The sequence below is a fragment of the Tachypleus tridentatus genome, chromosome 6 (genome assembly GCF_004210375.1).
Source record: "Tachypleus tridentatus isolate NWPU-2018 chromosome 6, ASM421037v1, whole genome shotgun sequence".
Lineage (NCBI taxonomy): Eukaryota > Metazoa > Arthropoda > Merostomata > Xiphosura > Limulidae > Tachypleus > Tachypleus tridentatus.
This window is the reverse complement of record NC_134830.1, coordinates 51,740,463-51,759,964: the sequence shown is the minus strand read 5'-3', so window position 1 is coordinate 51,759,964 and position 19,502 is coordinate 51,740,463. Positions and strand designations below refer to the sequence as shown.

Sequence of the window (19,502 nt, the reverse complement as noted above, 5' to 3'; positions counted from 1 at the left end):
GAAATGTTTCAAAAACTGCTTTGGTGATAAATTAGCCTCAACAACATCAAATAAACATTGCTTTGTTCAGACAGCTTGAATAAATTTCTGAAATTTGAGTTTGATTATGTTGAAATCACTTTGACTTGGAACATAGTGGCGAGCACTACCGCCTTGCACAGTAGGTGCACTTAAAGAATATGTTGGAAAGGAATCCAGCTTTCATCTTTACATGACCTTGCAGGCCATGAGAACAGTTCGTTTCTTGATTTCTTCATGAATGACACCAACACATCGAAATGTTCATCTGATCTATCTTTTATGTTTCCCACATACCATTCATGATTGTATAAGCATGCCACATATTTCCCTGGCTGATAATTGTCAGTGTTATCATTAGACCCTATTTGAGCTGCTGCAGCATCACTTTCACTGCTACTACCAACAGTTACAACTGTGTACACATCATCATTTGATAGCCTTCTCATATACAATTTGTTGGTAGAATAAAGTTATGATGTGACCTAATACCTGCCACAGTTTTGCATTTTCTGTAGCGCTCAAGTAGATCAAACTTTACACAATTCTGAAAGACTTATTCCTGATTGACAAGAAAGAACTGAATACCCTGAATGTGGTCCTTTGCCCAATGGTACATATCAGAGACACTTAAAATTTGATAATTTATTATTTTTCACAACTTTGATTTCTTAAGATCATGTTCAGAGATGTAAGAATATATGGTAAAAATCTGAAAAGGCTGAATAACTGGTGACATGGTCAAACTGTGGCCTGAAGTAGGGCTATTTTTAGTTAAATCATAAAAAGTTGCATGCAACTACATTTTTTTTACAGGAGATCTAATAGATTTTTAATTACAACAATTGCTGATTTATCAACTGATATGTTATAGGATATTAAAAAAAAATCAGCTTTGTATCATATTAAGTCTTAGAGCTATGGCTTATTACATAAACCAATGTTTTATGCAATTTTGGGTTTTCAGGTGATTTTACAGCCTCACTATGCAAATCCTAAGAGAGATAAACTTGATTTGAGACCATTTTTTAATTCTGTGAGATTAATTCAGTTGTGTAGCAAATTTCAGCCTTCTACCACCATTACTCTTGCAGCTTTAAGCAGCCAAAGTTGCCCGAAAATGAATTTGCAAAAAAAACCAAAAAAAAACTAAATTTTACAGGGCTGTAAATCAGAAACTTTTAGAGATATTGATGTAATCTTTGGCAATTTTTCGTATATGGGTAGATGAGCACATGTGAATGTTTTCAAGGCATTCTGAGGGGGTCACCTAGGAAATTTTCCAAAATCTGGATGATTTGACATGGAATGACCCTAATGTATCCACACTATAACCTTGATGTATTAATACCAAAACTTTTATGTATTAATACTATAACCTTAATGTATTAAGGTTACTTGGTTTGCAGACTTGTAAACTTGCAAATATATTGTTGTGCCATTGGAGGGTTAACCTTAATGTTTAGAGTTGTTGCATAACCACATGACGTTCTGGAATCAGTGAAAAATATCTTTTTTTTTTGTTTTAAACCAAAAGTCACATTGGATTATCTGCTATGTCCACCACAGAGAACTAAACCTTGGATAACAGACTTATTGCTCTGGCCCAGTGGGAGATATCAATAAGAGAATAATAAAATCAAATAAAAGCTCTTTAAAAGTACAATTTAAAATAAATACAAAACGTTTTCAAGGTAAATCATTATTTCTAAGAAAGAGAAAGAAATTATTTATCTCTAAATATACAATTACATTTTTAACCCAAATGTTAGATTTAAAATTGAATTTCTTGAGCCGAATGTAAGCTATGCTAATTGAGCAACTGCACAGAAAGTGCCATCTAAGACTAATCTAAGGCTTCTTCATACAAAGCAGTAACAGAGATTGTTACAATGTGATATAAATCTGGCACCAGGTTCTCACATGACAGCTTGAAGTTTATATTTAAAAAATATTGTACAAAACTTGAAAATGTTTGTTTTTCACAAAACTAATTTCACTTTTTGTTAGACAATTATAAGTATTATATACTGATGGTGCATCTCTTTGTAATTTATACTGAATGAAGTTTGAATAATAAAAAAATGTAATTAAATATACAAAAAAGATGGTCTGTATATTATAGACACTTGAATTTAAATGATTTGAAAATGATGACATTCAAAATAATTTAAATTTGAAAAATAAAAAACAATAACAAAAATCTATTGAAAAATGAAACAATGGATTTAGCAATTTTTAAATAATCTCTTACAAGATTAACTTTTTCTTTTTTTCTTTTTACTTACATAAGAGTAACTTATTTCTTGGAGCTCAAAAATTTAAATTACCTCCCAAAGTGGTACATAGAAAGATTAAACAACTGAGTAACATATAGTAAGTACCATTAATGTTCAGCAACTTTATAGTACCACAGAGTATATGGGAACAGGCTATCAACAATAACGCTTGATATGTAGGGTTAGGCTGAGAAAAAAAAAATTCTGTTTACAGTCTATTACTCTATGATACTTATACATAACTGCTAAAGTTGAGTTACAGCCTTATCTGAGAACCAAGTTGCTACAATTGAGTGTTTGAAAGCTTGTATAGCAGTTATATTATTCTGTTCTTCTACCACATGTATTTTTGTATATAAGTAATAAAAAAGGAATACTACTACTTAGCAGTGATTTCAGTTTATAAGCATATGTTATTTCCATGTTTCATAAACAGCTTTAATGTTTAGTCGTTAGATGGCAGCACAATGTTCTTATATAACCATTTATGACTTTTCATTCCACAAACATAACATGTGCCAAAACAATGTCAGTAAAAATAAATAAATATGGAATAATCTAAATGAATATTCAAGGTATAAAGAAGACTAAATGTTTATGCAACTGAAAAAATTGTTTGAATGTTATTTGTGTGTGAATTCATAAACGTCATTTTCTTAACTTTCAAAACAGTATAACTATGTGTGCATTTGAGTGGTGTCATAATTCGTAACCTGGGATCTGTATGACACCCCATTGATCAACATTATCCTAGCATGTGGTGGAGTCGAATATATGCACACACAGTGAATTGGTGTGAAGTTAGAGGGTGTGGGTTCTGTAAATATCCCTTTAACATTAATCTAGCATTCTGGTATACTTGTACCACCCTGAAGGAATTATTTCAGCTTCACTGACAAAATGGATATGATGTGAACAATATATATTAACACTGAATTATAGAAACTATATAAGCGTTCACTTATTAACCTTTTTCAATGAAACTGTTAAAAACAAAAAAAGAGAAAACATGTAATAACATAAGTAGCCAGTAATTACTGAGTCAATCACACAAGTTTAAGAGCACTGGATACTGTCAGACTTCATAGAACTATTTAGTTTAAAAGCTTTTATTGAAACCTGAATTCATGCAAATGAAAAGAAGTTAACAGTTGCAGATAATTTTCTATTGGAAATATTTGGCTAGTACATAGATTTCTCTATGGTTTTGTGTATTAATTCCTATCTTGTCTCTGAGGTTTAGCAATACGAACCACACATTATACTGAATTTAATTTTAAGAGAAAAAATTATATACTTGTTATACATTTGGATACCATAGATGTTCACCAAGTTAGTAACACATGTGAAGGTTACCATCAACGTTCATCAAGATATTGTGCTACACACCAAATACGGTTACGATTCAGTTTCGTGAACAACTCACTTTAGGTCTCGGTCTTCTTCCCCATAGCTATCAAGGTAGACAGAACCCCATAAACATGCTCTTTTTCCTCTAATAACGATGATCAGAGAAGAACTAACTGCTAAGTACATAGCTGTCCCTGCACCACAGCTGATAGAATGCTGGAGAAACAGAGAGAGAAAAATAATAGTGGGGATGTTTCACAACATTTAACATTCCTAATGCATAGCAAAGAAAACATTTATGAATCTAACAATGTAACCGTGATATGTTACTATATGGTATGCTAAGAAACAAAATGCATCTAGACGAGATGATTTTATGAAGCGCAACCAGAAGATGAAATATACAAACTAAATTCATTTTGTTTGTTTTTCATATAATTTTAATGTTTTCTTTTACAGAAAATAATAATAACAAAAAAATGTTTGACCCCATGATAACAATGCTCAATTATTCTCGAAATGTTACAGGAGAAATGCTGATTTTTGTCTGCATTATATTTATTTTCAGTATAACAATTTGAGACACAGAAAGTTCATATTGAAATACAACAAAGATATTAATAAAAAAGATTAAAAGTTTTCATATTTTGTGTGAATTACTTTATAATACTAAGTAATTCTAGGAAACAATAACTGTAAAACTCATCTACAATCTGCCAATTTTAATATCATTACTTTATTTCTTTACAATATTATGTACTTTAACTGGTCACTCTGCTAAGTCAGTTTTACTTGTTTAATTCTAAGTGTAGTTAAACACTATCCATGTGCAGTGTACAACACTGTATAGCCTTACACTGCTAGCTTCACAAAGAGACTGTTTCTGGCAGCAGTTTCCTCTCAGACACACTAAACTTCCACACACTAGACACAAAGATGGATCTTTAGGGACACTGTGACAAACAGAACAAGCCCTCTGGTGGTAGAACTGGAAGATTCTGGAGTACTCATAAGGAAGTTGAAGAAGAGCAGGCTGATGCCAAATAAGGGGCTGGTCCAGCAAATTCTGCAAGAAAGAAATAAAATCAAATACAAGAATATGAAAGGTCTAAACTATTTATTTAGAAGACATCATTTAAAAATAAAATCTAATCAAGTTTAAGCTTTGAACTTTCAAGACTTTTGGACTTTTTGTTATAACATAATTTTAAAAACCTTAGTCTAAAACCAAAAGTACAAAAAATATCTCATGAACAGAAATTTGTTTTGATCTGATAAGAAAATTCATATAAGTGTAAACTTCTCCAAGACAAATCTATAGTGATTCATTTAATGTGATAATGAAAAATCAATGTGACTTACCCTTGCAGAAATTACAGCTTTGTTTACAAAGTTAATGTATTCTTGACACCAGGTCCTGATGAGAACCAAAGGTTCTGGAGTAGCCCAATTTAAACACTGAACACTGGACAATGGACTAGAGGAAAAGAGCCCCAAATAAGAGCACAAGGAGGAAAATTCCTGACCACTATTCTGTATAGCAATAAACAAGGACAGATATCAGAAGTTTCAAACAAACATATATATATGGATTCATAGTTCAAGTTACATAACCTATTAATGTTATATATCAAAATATTAGTCCTTTATTAAATTACTATAATTAGTTTTCTACAGAGAAATGTACCTCTTACTTTTTCAGTTTAGGATCCTGTAAATGTTTAAATAATTATTTTTACAATAGTTATATAGCACAGAATTTCATATTGGTTTTTATAATTATTTAAAGACACCTGTAAAACCAACCTGTATTTCTGGCAAGTTTTCATTGTAAAGGTGGTGTTGGAGTAATGATGCAATTTGAACGTAGGGAAGACACAGCTGTGTAACATGAGATTCTATATCCTGAAGACTCCAGTCTGTGAACCTCTGTAACAGAATTTCATTTTGTAAAACCTTGGATTCAATGATGCTTCTAAAGAAAGTTCATCAAATATCACAAAGAAACCACAAACTGGGAATCTAAATAAAACTGAAATAACCTTTGGTTACAATTATTATTGAATCAACTATTTACTGGTCAAATCTTTGCACAAACTGTAGATTTTCTTTATCTGATTAAAAAAAACTTTACAAATGTCCAATCCCTATAGCAAAAAAAGGGCAATCATATGATTTATCTAATAATAGTTGGTTAGGTGAATGGAAACAGACATGCAACTTCACTGACCTAGGCTCTAAGCTTATGGAACAAGAAACATTACATAAAAGAGTTGGATTATTTTAAATTCAGCTACCTTTACAAGACCATGATGGTAGAAGCTCTAACACTGAAGAAAGAATTGGTTGATAACACACTTGACAAACACAGCTCTGATGGTCACATTGTCTAGTCTTGATGTTGGATAACAAACTATTAAGGTGTATTTCAGAATTCTAACACAGGACAAATCAATTATTATGAAAACAACCAATAGATCAACCTAAAAAATACAAAGTGACATGTCTTGCAACAACTGGGCATCCCTGGAACAAGATCCACCTGAGTGCAGATGTATACACAAAGCAACATCATCATAACAACTGGAAGTTCTTAGTCCAAGATCCACTTGAGTGCGGGTGTATACACAAAGTAACATCCTCACAACTGGAAGTTTCTGGTCCAAGATCCACCTGAGTGCAGGTGTGTATCTTTAAATAGAATCACAATTGTTGAAAGAATATTCATCCAGGAAATTTTCAAAGTGGTAAGTTCTCACAGATCAAACTTACCCATCTGGATCAGTTTGTCATGAAAGTAATTGCACCTTCCAATTCCATCTTGAACTATTTAAGCATTACAGAATCAAATACAAATAATCAGTGACTTCTTTTACTATGACAACATGCATCTATTTCACCATTGTCATTTGGAAACATCGTATTCATCATAAAAGCTACAACATCACAGAAAAGTTTCAACAGATTAATTACTTTATACATTTATTTTATCTTTGAATAAAATTTCATAATAAATAAAAACCCTCTGAATAATTGATTTGAGGGTTCCGAACTACTTAGGACCCAGAGGCTGGAGAACTACAAATATTCATCTTTCTTGAGATGCATCCATGGATCCAAAGTCTGAATTACATGTTTAAGGTAATGAAGCATGAATGACAAACCCTTAACATCACAGTCCAGATGTACAAACACTAGGTAACACCCAGATAAAAAAAATTATCATAACTTCTTTAAGATTAAAAGTTTGTTTCTTTTAATGTTCAAGCATTATAAATTATAAGTACTTCCTTCAAACAGCTTCAGGTGATTATCTGTAACATCTTTGTTAACATCATTTATTTCACTCTTACCTCAGTGGTCAATATCATCAAATTTTGACTTCGTAACCTCGTGTGCAACTTGGTAACCGTGTTTATGATGCACTGACTTGACATGACAACTATATATATGGCTTTATTACCTTGTATATGACATGGTAACTGGACTTGGAAACCATTTTATAGCATAATAGCTTTGTGACATGGTTATATTATGTATGACTTAATAACTTGGCACATAACTTATTAACCTTGTATTTGACATGGTGATTTGACTTGGTAACCACATATATGGTTTGGTAATCTTGTATACGATGTGATAACTTGCATGGTGCAAACCAGGCACCACAAACATTAAAACATTTATGTAAATAGTGATAAATTAACTAGATGTTGTAAAACTAACAGTTGTTATTGCAGATAAACTGTTCTAATCAAATCATGTCCTCAATTTTCCTAATGTACAAAATCATTGTTTTTCAGCTGTGTTTGTTTCTTAATGCCCTTAGCAACCACATGGAATTTAAACAAAACAAACATTTTTCACCAGGTTTAAAATGACCTTAAATAATGTCCTAGTGACCTCACCAAAAAACAATAAATGTATAGATTTTCTAAAAATTCTTATCCATGAAAAACTTTGGCCACTATCTCGAAACTGACAAAGCCTTAGCTACGCTTATATTAAAAGTCTGTCATAAAAAAACTAATGAAATAATGAGTGTTTATTATATATATAAACAAAGGTTAAAAGCAGTAAAAACTTAGGTAAACAGCCTCCATTCTAGTGTCATTACAACAATATTTTGAAGTTCTGACCTTGTAAAAAACACTGAATTAAAAAATTGAACATTCTACCTACATCTACAGTCAAACATATTTAAAGATATAAAAAATAGTGTTTACCTAAGAACATTAAACCTGTCACTGAACAACAAAAATCTTATTTTCAGTTGCAAAAATAAAAGCCGATAATGATTTTTTTATTGAGCATCAAAAAAACAAATCAAAATTTAAGATTCTGAAATTAATTTCTTTTGAGTTGTAAAAAAAAGTAACAGAATTTTTTTATTGTACGCTAACCAAAAACTGCAGGGTTCTGAAACATTACAAACCTGTAGAATGGATGGCAACTGACTGTTGTGGAGACACAAGCGTAGAGGACAACGTTTTGAAAGTCTTCCGCCTGAAGACGAAAGGCAGAAGACTTTCGAAACGTCATCCTCTACACTTGTGTCTCCACGACAGGCAGTTACCATTCATTCTACAAAGTTTCATCATGTACCCAGTTTAAAAATCCATCAGCCGGAAAGAATAAAACTATAATAACGTATAAGAATAATTATAAACATTAATATAACTACTTACCATTGCAACATCCATATCTTCATCATCTATATAAAGAGGACTATGCTCTAGGTGATCTATTACTAGTCCTAAGATTGAACCAAGGCTGTTAAGACAACCCTGAAAAATTCAGCGAGAAAATACTGTACATATTTTGTTGCTACAGAAACATTCCATAATAATCAAGAAACAATTGTTGATGGGAAAAAAAAAGATAAACACCTTTAATTTGTTTTTTTGAGAATCAGCTATTGTTTTTATCATTTGTTTCTGAAGAAAGCTTAAAACTATGGCATACTGTAGTTTAAAGTCAATGATAAAAAAATTACAGTCTCTGACTGAACATTTTTCTCTGACACAAGTTAAAATATGTTCACTTTCACCTCATATTCAAACTAGTGCATAAAAGGTAGTTGTAAGATGCATGTTATGGGACTTGCAGTTTAAACTGTAACAAACATATCTGCTCTAATAAGTAATTCCTGTTAAAGTAGCTTCTCAGGTGAAATGCTAGTGCATGGGAGGTAACTATGAGCTGCATGTCATGGGTCTCACAGCCTAACTTTACACTTCCACCTCATGTTACATACTAGTGCTTGGGAGATAACCATGAATTACATGTCAGGGGTCTCATATGTTGCTTCAAACAGACACTTTGTTTTTTCATTTCTAAATATACAAGAAGAAATAACCTTAAATGTACCTGAGATTCTGCATACTTCTGTTTCCACCTTCTTCTTTGTTCTTGTGTTAGATAACAAGACACCTGTGCAAGACCTCGAACAAAAGTCAAGTTATAGAGCCCTTGAACCACACATCCATAGTATGCTGAAAACAAAATGTTAAACTCTTTAGTACCATCTAAGGTAGACCATAAAACAGCAGTTACCTTGCTTTAACTTCTGTAGTATGTTGTTAAAGGGATAACTGCTGCTGTTGGTAACATCTGAGGTAGAAACTGTCACCAGTTTCAACGGCAGTACACTGTAACAGAATTATCTGCTGTTGTTAGTTACATCTCTTATAGTAACCATTACAGTTTAAACTGTAGTACATTGTAACAAACATATGTTTTTATTAGTAGTTTCTGTTATAGTAACTGTTACAGTATACAACATTTGAAACACTGACAGAGATAGCTGCACTTTAGTTACATCTAAGTTATAAACTAAAAAAGCAAAACATTATAAGTAACTTGAAAACAAAATATTATTATGAATATTTCTATTGTTCCACCTGAACACGTAATACTGACAATAACTGATCAAGAGCTACAAATAAAGATCTTTATAAATTATAATATCCAATGTAACGATGGGAGAAATAACACATTTGACTGGATATGGGAGTTTGAATATCCGATTCCTTGCATCTGGTTAGAATTTGGTATTTTTGGACTGGCTATACAAAATAAAAATTCATTGGAACTTTGAGTTTTAATATAGTATAACAGTGTTAATTACTTACTTTTCTTAGTTTTTTCCAAAAAGTGAATAATGATATTTTATATGAATGTACAATTCCATATAAACAAGAACATGGCACACAGTGACATGAGAATGCTACACATCCCCAATCCCCCAGCTGAAATTATTTGTTGGTTTGTGCTTGGTATTCTTTTCATTTTCACTCTTGCAGAGGTGACTACCTGCAACATACAGTGGGGATGGTGTTTGTTTAAACTACAGAGGACCGTTTGCATTACAACTGGTACGAATACCAGTGCTCCCATTCTTTAATAATAGAAAAAATTTTATTACTTTTAAAAATTAGTAGAAAGCACAGTGGGATACATGATGCAATATCCATTTTGTGTAACACTCATACAAGTAGTAACATGTGTGTCTTTCAATATATATATTGAAAGAAATACTATCTTGTTTGATTAATCACAAAATGAGTATCCAATTGGCTCAGATTTTATCAGATTTAGTAATATCAGACCCAATTACAAATCTTGTTCATCCCTAATATGTAGCTAATAAACAACCTGCATGACACAGTGTGTTATTAACAGGAGTTACAGTTTAGTAATTTTTTATATTTGTAGTTCAGACTGTGGTAACCCAAAGTACCACACATTTTCAGTGGATGTTTTCTACTGGACACCTATTTCACACATTAAATTTCAAAGCAATTCATTAAGAAATAAGAGATATAAGATATCTAATTTTGATTGGAGTATAACTGTTTATGGGAGAAAGTAATGTAGATATTCAAAATCTATTAAAAAAGAAAAAAAGGGCAAAAATATACTACAGCTTTTCATCAGTATTATCACTTGGAGAATGAAAGTTTCTACTACATATTCCATTCTGCCTTAATAGATACCTAACACTAGCTATGAAAAACAGAACTACTCACCTTTGTCCACATTAACAGGTAAAGTAAGAATAACATGTAGAAGAATAGCAGTAGTATCTCTGAAGAACAAAGGAACTTCCCTTTCCATGGGGGCAAGACTAGAAGAGAAGCTAATATTAAAAACTGTTCAATGCTGAATCACTGATGGCAAACAAGGAATATGGTACAGTACCAAAGTAACTAATAATGTATTACCTAACACTCACAGTTCCATTATACTACAGTACATGTCCACATACAAAAAATTACTTTACATTAGTGGATATTAATTCTAGGCAAAGTGGTTATTAACTTCTAACTAAAACAACTACTTGAACTGATTAGAACAAAACTAAAAATTAAAAAGTATGGCAAACTGAATACTCTTCATACATGTTTTATTTATAAAAAATAGAATGTATTGTTTAATCAGTTGCATACGCTCTCCGTTAATGGTATTTTTGGCTGTATGTTAGTCACAGTTAACTGAAGAAGTATCATAAAAAAAAACCAAGTTAATGTTTTCGTCTGACAGTGTTACATACTTTCACAAGGTGTTAACCTTTAAGTAATAATATCAAAGATAGAGAAGTGTCACAATTCAACACCTCAGATTATCATTTTGTTAATACTTCTTGTGTCATTCAGTCACTGGCCTTCAATGTATGGTTTTCATGTTGCAACATGAACATTTTTGATATTACAGTACAAAAATAAGTAGTTTTATGTTACAATAGGAAGTAAAAACAAATTTACGTCTGTTTATTGCAACAAAAATGTCTAACTCATGAGTTTTCACAGCTGCAATTACCTTGAAAAATGATCCTCAATTGACAACCCTGTCACTTGCGACCACACCTGGGCATATGGCAGTGGAGTAGACATTTTGGCATTAAGGGCCAGCACATGGAAAAGAGGAACTGCAACCAAAACACAAAATATTTAATGTCTATTTAGTTCAAATAGGCTTGTCTTGTGTCTGTACTTTAATAAGGAATTACCAAGAACACAAGACTATAGAACATGATAACAGGGTGTCTGTAAAATTTGTATACTTACAAAATATGGTTAAAGTTAGGAAAGTATCATTGGTCCATAGAGAACTTAACTTTCACACAAATTTAATATTTGTTCATATATTTATGATGCTGTTGTATGAATTTTTGTTTAGAATTAAGCACAAAGCTACACAATGGGCTATCTGTGCTCTGCCAGCTACAAGTATTGAAACCAGGGATCTGGTACGAAACTAAACAATATATATTGATACATATTACTGAATACAGGAAATAATTACAGATACAAAACATACTGACAGATATAAAAAATTTCTAAGCTCATAAGTGTTAAAAACCAGTAACACTTAAGCAGTATTAGTTATCATTACAATAGGTGCCAACACTATGTATGCAGAACTATTGAGAAAATATGTAAATTAATAACACATTTTTAATATTACAACTTTAAAACAAAGTTTGAAATTTTCACAGAGAGATATATTGAATGCAAACCTGGATACACACAGACAATTTGAAAGGTAGTAGAAGTCATCTAACAATATCTGAGAAAGTACAAAGAATGGTAACTGTTATCTGTTAATTCATACACACTACAAGCTCAGTTAATTCAACCCAAACATTTATCTTTAGAGTTTCCACAGTATAACTTCCAATATGTTTCATGTGTCTTCATAAAACTTTGAAAGCTGTCAGCAAACATTAAAAATCATTTGTAGACAAAAACAAACATTTTTAATTGAGTACTTTCACTAAAGATTTATCCACAAATATATGGAGTCAGTGTTCACAGCTACAAGGGAGAAGTAAATTTTGTATTAAGGTTAAAAATACTTTACTGCACCTGAAAAATCTGAAACTTCATTTTTGTTTTCCCTAAAATCTCTTAAATAAATTCCAATATTTTTTATTAACTTTATATTGTATCTGCTATTTTCTTGACTAAGTCTAAATTATACTTTTTTCATTGAAAAATGACTTCAAATTATAAAATGAAACCAATCAGTTTATCCTAAATAGCTTTAAACTTAAAGCAGTATACATCTATTTATACTTAAAATTTATTAATTTACTGGTCTTTGAACTCTGTTCCATCTACTATTTATAGCATAAAACTTACAAATCAATTGGCAATGTGTAGCTCACCTTACCTCCCAAATTACAACACATGGGCTAATGGTGAGCATACCTTGTGAAAGTTATTATTTTATCTGATTAATCTAACAAACAAATTCTTATTTTTACATTTTACTTACCTTTATAATAATAAGTAAAGAATACACATGACAAACAAGAAATACAGTACTTCCCCCCTTTTTCCTTTTTGCTGTTGACTTTTGATGAAATTTAACCCTACTTTTTTATACTAGTGGTATTACTGTACTAAATAATTAAACAACACAAAATATTAAATATACAAAAAGCAGACAATGTTCTATAAATATCACAGTTTTTCTAGTTTTCTAATTACCTGACAACAGACATTTAATATTCACCTAAATTCACTGATGTGTTCCAATGGGAATAAAGTTTGAACTGGAAGCAAAATGGATATTCTTTGAACAAAAAAAAAAAAGTAATATGATAATAATTTGATAGACTTTTCTATTAATTATAAATAAATGCCAGAGAGAATGTGAAAGATGGGCCTGATTTTCTTTTTAATGGCTTTGTAACCAAATAAGACTGAAGACTGTAAAAATTATGCTTTGTCCATTATAATGAATAATTTACCTTACATATTGTACTTCCAGGACAGGTGGTAAATAAAGTAGAGAAAAGTTAATACCTAAAGAGCAAAATGTTACAATTCTCTCACTATGGCAAATTTAGAAATTTTCTAAAATAATGTTTCATAAAAATAACACTTAAATTTATATAGCATTAAAACTGTGATTATTAGCCATGTTTTCATTCCAAGTTTACTTGTATACCATATTAAGAAAGTACTGAGTTACATTCAAAATGTAATTAAACTAAAACCTTGTAACATTCACAAGAAAGGATATCTGTAGTAGGTAGGTTAAACTTAATAACAACAGATATGTTGAAAGCATAAAACTCCTTAGTAACCACTGGAATTTACTTGATAAATTAAGAGAGCTTATGAAAGAAAAGTTAACTTGGAAACTCTCATAACTAAATAACATGGAAAAAATAATTAAATAGTATATACTTGTATTGCTAATGTTTAACTGTTGGTTCTTACATAAGATATTATAAATAAACCCTGGACTTAATATTCTACTTAGTAATGTTTAACTCTTGTTTTAGAAATAATATTTGTAATATAGACTACTTCACAAAATCATATAGATGTTTTTATGTAGTTTACACAACTGTAGTTCTTAGTTTAATTCTCATTTTTTAATCCACTTCACATAGTCATGTATGTCCTTGTAACTGATATTCAGCTCTTGTTTTGTCCATGTAGCACAACAGTACAAGTCCATGTAGTTCATTTTCAACTCTGTGGTTGATGGTTAGGTCTTAGTTTTACCCATGACACACAATCACACTTACTACTGCCTGAGAAGGTACTGAACAAAGGTTTTACACATGCATACAAATCACAATATCAAAACACTAGAAAAGCAACCATTTTCATGTCAAGAAAACCTTGAACATAAAAATTGTCAAAAAATTCATCTGAAGTGTTCTATTTTACTTACAAAATCAATCCCACCCAATATCCTAGTTAGCTGGTTACTGTTTAATGTCACTATCATATTTTTTTGTAAATTAATTCTTTCAAACAGCCTAACTCAGTTAATTACTGTTTAATGTCACTATCATATATTCTGTTCATAAATTAATTCTTCCAAACCGCCTTAGTTAAAACCAATTTTTACATCTAGTCTACAGCAGTAAGAGAAAAACTACGGTAATTCAAGTTGTAAAGGACTTTCTGTAGCATAATTGTAATTATCATAACCCACAAGGAAAACTAACAGGTAAGTTCAAAAACCACCGTTAGTCACCTAATGACTCTTAGGCTATTCTAATCCCAGTTCTGAGCTACTTGATGCTATGAAAGTAAAGAAATAAAAGCTCTGAAAACCTTGTAGCACAATTTTAATTACAACTCGCCAGAATGACTAATGGGTAATTCAAACAGCAGCGTTAGTCACCTGATGTTGACCTTTCCAGTTCTGGTTCCAAGTTATTTGATGTTACAGCCATTTTCTAATTTCAAATCTAACCAGATGTACTTGGATTCTTAAAAGGGAGTCACATTAAGAAAGGTCTAATATATAAATTTAAAAACTTAAATAGCATTTAAAAGATTAATGGTCTTTGAAAAACTAAATATATTTCCAAGGTGCACAGCATCACCATCACCAATAACATTGTCTAATATTGTGGACAAACCTTGGGACAGAACATATTTAAAATGGTGCCATCCTTGAGAGTCATAATGGCAGTAAGACAGTAAAATCTGACTTATTGTGATCTGAGTGTTACACAGATAATACACTGGTGCATCAGTCCCAAGTAAAAGAAAACAAAGAGTTAAAAAACTGTGACCAATGAGTAGTCTAGTTAGAACACCTTCCTCTTTCATATCCTTATGGTAGAGCTTGACAGCCAAAGTCCAATACAGGGCTTTATTTGGAAAAGCTTTTTTTCACGTTGCTCACTCCAAGTCAACTGCCAACTGGCACAGAGCTAAGCCTTGAATACAAGACCATAGTCTATGTATGGAACAGTCACAGCAGTGATAGTGCCAGAGCAGATAGATTTAGCTGTGGTGTCGGTGAGCTCGTTCCCATGAATACCAACGTGGCCTAGTATCCAGAACACTGGATAGAAGTAGACGTTAAAGAAAAATAGGCCAGACAGTTTTGAATATCAGTGAAAATGGGGTGTGAACTAACAGGAAGTGATTCCAGGGCCAGTAGAGAATTAAGCAAGTTTGTATAAATAGTGCAATTTGAGTACTGCTTAGCTTCTATGTGATCCAGGACAAGAGAAAGTGTGTACAGTTCAGCAGTGAACACAGAAGCTGTCAATGGGATTCTGTGCGTAACCACCAATCCACAACAAACCATGGCAGAGCCCACACAGTCACTTGATTTTGAACCATCCGTATAAATAGGAATAGAAGGATGGTTCTAAAGATGTTCAGCAAATAATAGACAGTATTTCCAATTGGGAGTGTCTGCTTTTCAGAGATTATCTAAAGAAAGGTCAAATTTGGGGACTGTGAGAAGCCATGGTGGGATAGGCTAACCAGTGGATACGGCAATGTTATCCAAGGATGCACAGACCCAATTCATCCAACTGCACCTGGATGCAAAGGCCAAAAGAGACAATGGCAGACTGTCTGTTCTGAAAACATATGGGCCACTGAGGAAGGAATACACAATCCCAGGTGAAATGCTTTGGTAAGGAATGATGTTTCAAAGCATATAATAAAGACAGTTACAAATGGCAGAGATACAAAGAAGGTTCATGAGACTATGTATAAGCTCTGAACTGGGGAAGTGTGGAAAGCCCAAGTTCAGAGCCAAAGTCCTTGATAATGAATGAAGTACATCATCTTTAAGTCCAAGGTCCTGGCAGAGCCATATACCAGTGATACATAGTCAAATTTCAATCTAACAAGAGCACAGTATATCTTCAGCATAGAACACTGACCTGCTCCCCAAGTGGTGGGAAAGGACACAGAGGATGTTCAGTGCTCTTGTACATTTGACCCATAGCTGCTTGATGTGTGGTATAAAGGTCAGCTTACAGTCAAAGATAAGCCCCAAGAACTTTGTCTCGGGAACCACAGGCAGCACAACTTCACCAATATGTAGCTCAGGATCAAGGTGAATACCTTGTTGACAGCAAAATGCATGAAAATGGTTTTAGAGGGAAAGAAGTTAAAAGTCATTTGCTGTGGTCCACTTCAGTAAATGATTGATTGCAGTCTGTAGGTGCCACTCAACATACCTCATTTTCGGCAATTGACATGAAATGTGAAAGTCATCGACATGGAGCCCGTTTGCAACAGTAAGAGGGAGTTGTTCAGTTATGGCATTAATCTTTATACTGAAGAGTGTGACACTCAAGACACAGCCCTGAGGGATTCCAAGTTCCTGTAAAATAGAATGGCAAAGTGTCGAACCCACACAAACTTGGAATTGCCTGTCCATTAAAAAAGTTTTAATAAAAATGAGCAAACAGCCATGTAACCCATATATAGAGGTCTCGCAAAATGCTATACCTCCATGTTAAATCATAAGCCTTCTCAATCTCAAAGAATATTGATACAAGATATTGTCATTTGAGAAAGACTTCTCTGACTGACATTTCAAATCAAATCAGATGGTCCATGGTGGAGTGCTGTTGTTGGTACCCACACTGGGTGGGCGAGAGGAGGTTATTTCATTTGAGGAACCAAACAAGATGAGCATAAACCATCCTCTCCAAGGTCTTAGAGAGACAAATTGTCAAAGCAATTGGATGGTAGTTTCAAGGAATCTTGGGATCCTTCCAAGGCTTAGAGAAGGTAAGACAACAGCCTAGCACCAGGCATCAGAAAAACATTCTCCTGCCAGATCCAATTAAAAACAATCAGAAGATCAGCAAGAAAAGCAGGAGATAGATGGTGCAGCCTTTCATAATGCACATTATCAGGTCCAACCAATGTACTGCCAGACCAATAAAGGGCCAGTTTGAGTTCCACTAGTGCTAAGTGACGATTATAGTCACAGAGACAATCAGCTCAAAATGAAAGAGATGATCACTCTGCCCGAGTCTTGATGGCCAAGATGGTGAAGGAAGAAGCAGAAGTGTTAGATACCCAGCAAAAGCTTTCACCTAGAGTATTGGCGATGCACCGGGTATCAGCTACTTTCTGACCAGAGAGCAAGATCAAGAGGGGGACAGAATTATATTGCTCACTGACCTTTCATATCCTGTCTCATATGACTTTGGAACTGGTAGTAGAAGATATGTTTGTTGTGAACTTAATCCAAGATTCCTTCTGGCTTTGACGTCTTACCTACAGAGCATGTACCTGCTGGAAAGCGATGTAGTGTGAGAGTGTGGGATTACTTAAAAAGTATCCCAGGCCCATTTTTGAGCCTTCCATGCCATGTGGCAGGCAGGATTCCACCATGGATGAGGATATCATGGAAAATGTGTCGAGGTTGTAGGAATACATTGAGCAGCTGCCTGTATAATACAGTCAGTTACTGCTGCCACACAGTTGCCTATTAATGGCTTCCAGACGATGGCAGGATAAAGTTCTATGAGAGAAGTAAAAGAGGACCAGTTTGCTTGATACAGTTTCCATGGAGGGCACACAGGTCGGGGGGCATCAACCATGGCCAGTCTCTCTTAAAATTATAGTTAAATTATCACTGCCTTGTGGATCATCATCAACCCTCCATGAAAAGTGGGAGAATAGTGAAGGGGAGCAAATTGAGAGATCAACAGCGGTAAAGGACTGACTTGGTGCATGAAAATAAATATACATTAGGGACAGAGATGGGTGTTAAATGATTCATCAACTTTTTTTAACCATAGAGGTCAAAAGACTTTTCATTTGGTTTGAGAATGATTCTTTTGGAGGCACAGAAAGATCTGTCTGCACTCCCACTGTAATAGTGGAATAAAGTGCAGCAGCATATATTCAAGATGTAGTGGTGGACAGCAACTTTTGAACCTCAGGGTAAGTAGTGTTTTGAATCGTTTTCAAACACTGCACCTCTATTTCTTCCAATCATTTAAGGCAAAAATGAAAGTAGGACAGGTGACAGCCATTGCAATTGATGCTAGAAGGGTCTGTTTCACACTCATAGGCATCATGGTCCTTGCCACCGCCAACGAGCACGACATAATGTCTTTGAGTGACAAAACTGTTGACACAAGAAACATCTGAGAGGATTTGGAATGAATGGCTGTACCCTGCAATTAAGATAACCTGCCTTCAAGATGGCAGGTGGACATAGTGATGTAAATGTCAGAATAAGGACATTGGTTGGCATCATAATTCCACCTTTGCGAGTGGAAATATGTCTCACTGCAGAAACTCCTTCAGTGGAGAAACCAGAGAGAATCTCTGACTCTAGGATGTTCTTCAAATCCCTCTCAACAATAACACTTCATGATGAATTTAAAGTAGCATGACTTGTAACCTCAATAGGTATATCCCCAATTGCCTTTGAATGCAAGAGGAGTTCTATGTGTTGATATGTGGATGTTTCCACCAACATGTCACCAGAGCGAAACTTCTTTACTGACTTTGGAGAGCCAGCAAGTCCCTCAAGTCCCTTCTGAATGAAAAAGGGAGACATCTGCCCTAAAGGTTTTTTCTGAAAGAGAATGTAGTATAAGAAAATGAGGTACATCAGGTGTTACAGATATTGAAGATTGCTGCTCAGAATCTTCAAGAGGTGGTCGTTCACCTATGGACTGATTTTTCATTATTTTATTTAAGTTTTTACTTGAAGGATCCATAATAAAAAAAAAGGAATATTCTGGTGCCCACTGACCTCACCCACCATCATTAAGCCCTACAAGAGAACACACTACAATGCCAAACATGGACATTGCAGCAATGCCAGGGTTTCATGAGTACTATACCCAAACACCAGCATCAGATACAATGTCCACAGCACCTGCTGAGAATATTCAACACTGGTACTTGGTTGACCTTAGCCCAAGTGGACCAGCCGATTGACCCAAGGGGGGCCACCCCAAGGCCAACCGTCTACATGAATTCAAGGCCAAAGTGGTGTATCAGGGTTGGACCCCTCAACTACCAGGATCCTCTCCTCCCCTTCACGAGTCACCATGCACGGCAAACATGTGGATGGATGTTCAGATCCCAG

General features: G+C 33.6%; 1 protein-coding gene across 7 annotated transcripts in view; it reads right to left on the bottom strand.

Moving 5' to 3' along the window:
• Positions 1–19,502, bottom strand: part of Ubr3 (Ubr3 ubiquitin ligase) — a 94,689-nt gene that overhangs the window by 3,301 nt on the left and 71,886 nt on the right. For 6 of the 7 annotated variants that reach the window (XM_076504706.1, XM_076504711.1, XM_076504705.1 and 3 more), the window contains exons 28-35: positions 11,469–11,577; positions 10,679–10,776; positions 9,018–9,142; positions 8,336–8,434; positions 5,454–5,576; positions 5,010–5,180; positions 4,504–4,713; positions 3,724–3,863 (exon numbers count right to left, since the gene is read on the bottom strand). In XM_076504706.1, coding sequence (XP_076360821.1) covers positions 3,724–3,863; positions 4,504–4,713; positions 5,010–5,180; positions 5,454–5,576; positions 8,336–8,434; positions 9,018–9,142; positions 10,679–10,776; positions 11,469–11,577 — 1,075 coding nt within the window. Of the gene's footprint in view, positions 1–3,723; positions 3,864–4,503; positions 4,714–5,009; positions 5,181–5,453; positions 5,577–8,335; positions 8,435–9,017; positions 9,143–9,781; positions 9,963–10,678; positions 10,777–11,468; positions 11,578–19,502 lie in introns of those variants that run through there. The other variant, XR_013029013.1, reaches the window with a different exon arrangement.